This window comes from Tarenaya hassleriana, unplaced genomic scaffold (genome assembly GCF_000463585.1).
Source record: "Tarenaya hassleriana unplaced genomic scaffold, ASM46358v1 Cleome1003, whole genome shotgun sequence".
Taxonomy (NCBI): Eukaryota; Viridiplantae; Streptophyta; class Magnoliopsida; order Brassicales; family Cleomaceae; genus Tarenaya; species Tarenaya hassleriana.
Genome location: NW_010960223.1, coordinates 1 through 7,625, shown reverse-complemented (window position 1 = coordinate 7,625; position 7,625 = coordinate 1). Strand labels below are relative to the sequence as shown.

At 39.0% G+C, this 7,625-nt stretch overlaps 1 protein-coding gene across 2 annotated transcripts; it reads left to right on the top strand.

Moving 5' to 3' along the window:
- The first annotated feature begins 4,107 nt into the window (after nucleotides 1–4,107).
- LOC104804923 (delta(24)-sterol reductase) lies at nucleotides 4,108–7,261 on the top strand. Of its 2 annotated transcripts, none has more exons than XM_010529306.2 (3): nucleotides 4,108–4,195; nucleotides 5,193–6,462; nucleotides 6,605–7,261. In XM_010529306.2, exons 2-3 carry the CDS (start codon nucleotides 5,221–5,223, stop codon nucleotides 7,046–7,048), a joined length of 1,686 nt encoding a protein of 561 aa, XP_010527608.1. In that variant the 5' UTR covers nucleotides 4,108–4,195; nucleotides 5,193–5,220; the 3' UTR covers nucleotides 7,049–7,261. The 2 variants fall into 2 exon arrangements, with proteins under 2 accessions (XP_010527608.1, XP_010527606.1); XM_010529304.2 differs by lacking the exon at nucleotides 4,108–4,195 and adding an exon at nucleotides 4,245–4,400.
- The last annotated feature ends 364 nt before the right edge of the window (nucleotides 7,262–7,625 follow it).

The following is a 7,625-nucleotide window of genomic DNA, read 5'->3' as shown; positions in this document are numbered from 1 at the left end:
GCCCCGGATCGATTGAGGTAAGCGTTCTAACGTTTCTACGATTCATAGAAGCATAGTTCTATGGTTTATTAAATTTTTTATCTACATCCGCTGCGCAAACCCTAGAATCTATCTCTTACAAATACGATTCGCTCTACAGATCCCAGGAAACCCAACAACCATTCCCAAATTTTCTCCTGTATTTATTTTTCATACTCACTTCGGATCGTAATTCGATTCCTCTATTTATGTACTTCCATCTTTTTCACCTTCGTTAAACCCACTTATTTTTATTGTTTTACATTTGATTTTTAACTTAGCACCTTCATATAGTTTGATCCGTGGACCAAACGGTCCAGCCATTTTGGGATTTTTCCCTTTTTGTTTTAGCCTGGACCAGTCGATCTATAAGCAGACCTTCCGGTCCATGCTTGTTGGCCAACTGACTTTGTTTTTAATCCTGGACCGATCGATCTAGGTGTGGACCGGTTGGTCCAACTCATTTCGGACCGTTCGTTCTGTCTATGGCCCAGACCGGTCGATCCAGTCTTGGACCGATCGGTCTGGAACCTGCTGGACCGGTCGGTCCAGCTCATTTCAACCCGTTCATTCGGTCGGTGTCCTAGACCGGTCGGTCTGGGATTTGGACCGGTCGGTATGGGACCTGGACTTCATCTTCCCCACGAGATCCATCTCGATTTTTGCCATTTTTGACCAAATTTTAATCCGATTTCGGTTCCGATTGCTATTCACTCATTATTTAACATTTCTAGGTCCTTAATTCTTGTAGAAACACTAATCTACACCATTATTCATGAGAACTGAATCTCACAAACACAACTCAAAACCACTCACCGTGGATTCAAGTGCTATATGTTTTTGGCCGAGCTCTTGTGCATTCTACGGGCCGTTTCTGGTCATGAAACTTCCTAGAAACCTCCTAGGGATGTCCCTCTACAAGTTTCTGAGCTCGTTTTGCCTTGAATGGACTTCTCTCGCCCTCATTTTCTCTCTTTTTCGAACTCTAGGTTTCTGAGCATAGATGGTCGACTTGGCCTGTTGGAGGGGTTAAAACGACATTTTTTTGCGAGATTTCTAGCCCTAGAACAGGTCATGGGGCCTTCGTGTTGCGCACTAGACAGGGGTGGCGGCTGGTGGCACGTGGGTTCGGTGTGTCGCGTAATAATCGCGGCCGAAAGGTGCCAGCTCGACAGATTTTTCTGTCGTCGAGCCCAGACCGTCGGTCCAGGCGCAAATTTTTTCATTTTTTTCGTTTTTCCAGTCTGGTCCCGATTATCTCTGGTCTGGTCGGTCTGGACCATGGACCAACCGGTCCGGAGTCCTGGAAATGTGTATTCGTGAGATGTTTCGTCCATTTTGACCCATTCCGGCCCGTTTTTTAGTCCAACTTCTCTTTTATCCATTTTAGGACGTCTCTCGACTAAAACTCCTTCTCGACTTATTATTCGTGTCCCTTTTTATTTCATTATTTATCTCTTAAAATAATTAAATATTTCTTAAGGGATTCGGGGTATTACATGACCTGCGGTTTGCAGCAGGTCACTTGGCCTACGGCAGGTCACTTGCGGCACCTGTAGGTCAACTGCGGCATCTGTGGCACCTGTGACCTGTGACACCTGCAGTAGGTCATTTGCGGTACCAGCGGCACATACGGTCTGCGGCAGGTCATTTGGCCTGCGGCATGTCACTTGCGACACCTGGCAGGTCAACTGCAATACCTGCGACCTGCGGCCTATCACACCTGCGACCTGCGGACTTGCTGACCTGCGGCCTGTCGCACCTGCGGACCTGCGGACCTGCTGACCTGTGACCCGCGGACCTGCAGACCTGCTGACATGCGACATGCGACGTGCGGCCTGCGACCATGATTTCAGTACGACCATATAACTATGACTACGACCAGATAATTGTGACCGTGATTTGACTACGACTAGATAATTATGGCTACGACAAGATAATTGAGACCGTGATTTCACTACGACCATATAACTACGACTACGATCAGATAATTACGACTGTGATTTCACTACGACCATATAACTACGACTACGACCAGTTAATTACGACTGTGATTTCACTACGATCATATAACTACGACTACGACCAGATAATTACGATTGTGATTTCACTACGACCATATTTTAGAAATCGAAACGTTTTGTTATTTCATCTTATTTTTTCTCCAACATTTTCTCAATCTCTTCTATTTTTTTACAGTTTATCTAATCTATTCAAATATTCTTCTGATTGATCTTTTTCTGTGATATTCTAATCATTTTTTTTGTATGCACATAAAGTGTTTGATAAAATATTTGTAAAAGAAAACTGTAGAAGATGACCTGTCGTCTGTGAAAAATGACCTACGCTCTGCGGATGACCTATAGCCTACGACAGATGACCTAGGGTCTGCCAGATTACCTGCGGCCTGTGGCAGATCATCTTCGGCACCTACGACTTACGATAGGTTAACTACGACACCTGTCGCACCTGCTAACCTCCAAGTGTTTTTTCACGAAACTCATACAAGTGTTTTTCTGTACTTATATAAGAAAACAAAATCCATATAAGTGTTTTTTATGTATGTGGAGGAAAACGAAATTCATGCAAATGTTTTTTTTATAAATGTAGAAAATCTGCAGGTTATTATAATATAGAATGGTATGATGGTCATTTTAATTTAAAAAATATAGAATACAAATATTACAATAGTAGAAATATAGAATGCAAAGACAGTTTTTTTGTACCTTATGCAAATTTTTTCAATATATTTTTTTAAAATCTATTTTGTCCTTTTTTCAATTAGTTTATATCCTATTGCACTCATAATTGATAAATATTTAATTTGATTATTATTATTATTATAAACTTAGGCATTATATATATATACATATCTGTTTCTGAAATAATAATATACTAAGAAGGAAGAAATCACGTGAGGAGTGGAGATCACGTAGGCACATGTAGCGGACTGTCATTTGGTGTGGCTTTCGTGATCTGTCTTCGGTTTCTCCGTCTCTCTTGTCTTTTTCTTTTCTCCTTATTCTTCCATTTTTTTTTACATATTCTTTTCACCTCTACACCATGGACTCGTGGGGTAGAATCATTTCCACTTATTGGTGGAAAATAAATGTCGTCTATATTTTTCTATAAAAAAAATATATCATATAACTATCTCAAAACCATATGCATATATTGCAGATCTTGGTTCAAATTTTGAGTTAGAACGAGATGTGATATCGGTGGCCGTTGCACCACAAGATATTTCTTATGCCCAATACATTTATTTAAAAAATGATTATTAATAAAATTTCTGTTCAATTTGGTTATTTTTAATATATATATATATATTATTTTTGTGATATTTTATTTATATTATTTCTTCAAAAGTTATCATATTTTTATTTCAGTTATTTTTATATTTAATTCAAAATTATTTTGGTTTTTATTTCAGTTAATTTAGCTTTTAAAATTTGTATATAATTTCATAAATTGAAAAAATAAGAAAATAAACTAAATTTGAAAATATTTCTTGGAAATATAAGTCAGAAAGAAGCATTAATTTGAACACACAACTAATGAAATATCCAAAGCAAAACAGTGTGCTTTTTTTTTGTCGCGGAAAATCAGAATAAAACATATGGTGTTAAAAATTACTCCTCTATTTCATAATAATTTATGTTTAATTTTTTTCAGTAAAAAAAAGTCATGCATATCTTTATTTAAATTGAAATATAATTAATATTTATCAATTTTATTAGAATTGATTAGTTTTAATTAAAGATAAAATTAAAAATTATTTTAAAAAATTATCTAGAAAATCTAAAATAGCAAATGAAATTTATCAATTTACAAAATATCACTCAGAAAATTATTTGCTTGTTAACAAGTGATCTACTTGAATACCATTTGTGAAAAATATTTATACTTTTTCTGGTAAAGTTTTTATTTTCCCTCCAGAATTCCTTTTTTTCCTTCCCACCCAATTCTTGACAAATGGATATTTTTACGGATTTAATTTATTCATTATTATTATTTATCTGATATTTTTTGTAATTTATACAAATTAATTGTTTAATAATTGATGCTACTTGGTTGCTAGCTGGCTGATTCACGATGTTAAAAGACTAATCAATCACTCGTGCAGTCTGAGATACTTTCAACCTCACCTCCTCTCTCCATCTCTCGTCTTCTTCAGGTACTCACTCTCTCCCTCCCTCCCTCCCTCTCTTTCTCTCTCTGGATCTCTTTCTTTTCTTCGCTAGATTTCTCAAACTTCCCTCCCTCCCTCTCATTCTCTCTCTGGATCTCTTTCTTTTCTTCGCTAGATTTCTCAAACTTGCAAATTCATCTTATGTGTTGAAAAGGGTTTCTAAATTTACCAACTCTGGTTTGAATTTCAGGTAATTTTTGGAGTTTGCTCTACATTTTTTCTGAAAATTTCAGTTCTGCATTTTCTAGTTGATTTTTGACAACCCAAGTGTGTAGATCTAGGAGAAACCCTAGAGTTTTCTGCTTCTTTTCCTTTTCAGATGGGTAGCAGTTGGTCAATCTAGCCATCCATGGACATTTAGATACACACACGCACGCACACACACACATATGTACACTCAGAAACGTATCACTATGCTAATGCTCATGACATTTGAGCTTTCTTTGGGTAATTCGCAGTTTTCGTCGGATTTTCCGGAGAATTTTCTGCTGCATGCAAGTTGAATGGATATGTTTGTTAATTCTGGCTGCGTATTGTGTTTTCCCCGTCTCTTTAGAGGTCTTATGTTCTTTATATGTTTATAAAACTATTCGGGGCTCTTTTCACTTATGAGTTGGAGTGAATCTAGCCGCTTAACTGGCGAATCTGGAGATTGGTAATGCGTTCTCTTTGTATCTTGTCCTGTATGGTTGTTTTATTCTTTCTTTGAAACGTTTGAGATTGCCTCTACGTTCACTAGGAACATTGTAATTGCTTTTCTAATAGTGTAAAGAGAGCAAGTTGCTGTTTTTCATTGGTTCATTTTCTTGCTCTGAAATGAGTCATGTGTCATTGAGTCTTTGGATCTGCTCAGTTATGTTTATAAAAGATCTTGTTTCGTTTTTGTTTTGGGTTTGATGATTCTTATTTTCTGGCTGTTTATTCACCAACTCTGAAGTTGGATTGGAGGGCATCTGATCAGTTGTTGTTTACTTCGATGCAGCGAGATTTCGGCTTCCTAACTTCCCAAAATGTCGGATCTTGAGGCACCTCTTGTACGGCCTAAAAGAAAGAAGGTGTGGGTTGACTATTTCGTCCAGTTCAGATGGATCATTGTCATTTTCGTCGTCCTTCCAATTTCAGCTACCATCTACTTCCTGATGTATCTCGGGGATGTTTGTTCGGAGATGAAGTCATACAAGAAACGCCAGAAGGAACACGACGAAAACGTTAAGAAAGTCATCAAAAGACTCAAGGAGAGGAACCCATCAAAGGACGGGCTAGTTTGCACTGCACGCAAACCTTGGATTGCTGTGGGAATGAGGAATGTGGATTACAAGAGAGCTCGCCATTTCGAGGTCGACTTGTCTGCTTTCCGCAACGTCTTAGAGATTGACAAAGAGAGAATGATTGCTAGGGTTGAGCCTCTCGTCAACATGGGTCAGATCACCCGTGTCACCGTTCCAATGAACCTATCCCTTGCTGTTGTGGCCGAGCTTGATGATCTCACTGTTGGTGGACTCATCAATGGCTACGGTATTGAAGGAAGCTCCCATATCTATGGTTTGTTCGCTGATACAGTTGAGGCATACGAAATTGTTCTAGCAGATGGGACACTTGTACGGGCCACAAGGGACAACGAATACTCCGATCTTTTCTATGCTGTTCCATGGTCTCAAGGAACCCTTGGGCTCCTTGTCGCTGCCGAGATTAGGCTTATACATGTGAAAGAGTACATGAAACTTACATACATACCAGTTAAGGGTGATCTTAAAACCTTAGCCCAGGGTTATATTGATTCTTTCGCGCCTAGAGACGGGGACCCTGAGAAAATCCCGGATTTCGTTGAAGGCATGGTTTACACTGCCAACGAGGGGGTGATGATGACGGGAAAATACGCTTCCAAAGAAGAAGCTAAGAAGAAAGGAAACAAGATCAACAATGTCGGGTGGTGGTTCAAGCCATGGTTCTACCAACATGCTCAGACCGCGCTGAAGAAGGGAGAGTTTGTCGAGTACATTCCTACTAGGGAATATTACCACAGGCACACTCGGTGTTTGTACTGGGAAGGGAAACTTATCCTCCCGTTCGGTGACCAGTTCTGGTTCAGGTTCCTCTTCGGTTGGTTGATGCCCCCCAAAGTTTCCCTCCTTAAAGCTACTCAAGGTGAAGCCATCAGAAACTACTACCATGAGATGCATGTCATCCAGGACATGCTCGTTCCGCTCTACAAAGTCGGAGATGCCCTTGAATGGGTCCACCGCGAGATGGAGGTAAGGTTTACAGTTCTTTCATAATGTTTATTCTGACCATTATTCAATTGTTCTTTCATCCATTTTAGGACATTTTAACTTGCTTTTTCCAAGTACTAACCAAATTTTTATCAAAGAACTTAATTCTTTTCTTTCTCCTTAGGTATACCCCATTTGGCTTTGCCCTCACAAGTTGTACAAGCTCCCGGTGAAAACCATGATTTACCCGGAGCCGGGCTTTGAGTACGAAAACAGACAGGGAGACACTGACGATGCCCAGATGTACACTGATGTCGGTGTCTACTATGCCCCAGGTCCTGTCCTAAGAGGTGAGGTTTTCGACGGGTCAGAGGCTGTTCGCAGGATGGAGCAATGGCTGATCGAGAACCATGGGTTCCAGCCTCAGTACGCAGTGTCAGAACTCGACGAAAAGAGCTTCTGGAGAATGTTCGACGCTGACTTGTACGAGCACTGCCGCAGGAAGTACAAGGCTATCGGGACGTTCATGAGCGTGTATTACAAGTCGAAGAAGGGTAGAAAGACCGAGAAGGAAGTCCGAGAAGCCGAGCAAGCTTGCCTCGAGACACCTTATGCCGAAGCCAACTGATTTGGTTGATGAGTGAGTTTAGTGTCTTTGCTTTTCTCTCCCGCGGATTAGATTTTCCTCTGTTTCTTTTCTTGCTTTGTGTTTTTCTGAGTTTGTGGATCTTTATATTTCTGTTGCGTTGAAGACAAAAACTGTTGTTGCTGCTGCTGTTCTTGTTCGAATGCTTTTGACTGAATTTAGGGTTTCCAGACTTTGTTGGATTGTTGATTAGAATATCGGCTTTTGTTTTTTGCTTTTTCTGGGGTTTTAATTAGGGGTGATAATTCGGACTCGGTTAAATCAAATCGAACTCCTATGCCCAATATAATTCTTTTTAATCCAAAGAATACGAATTCGAATAAATTAGAATTTAAATTAAATTAACATAAACAAAGAGAATAAAAACGGAAATTTATAATATTTTTTATTAATAGAAATGAATAAAAAAATAAAATAAAACGAATTTTAATTAGAAAGTGAATAAATATAATTTTTCTAGAAAATCCCAAATAAAAAATAATGAATCAAAATCCAAAGTCGTATGCGAACAGTAGCAGGTTTGGTATAAATAAGTTTACAATGTAACAATTTGGCAGTC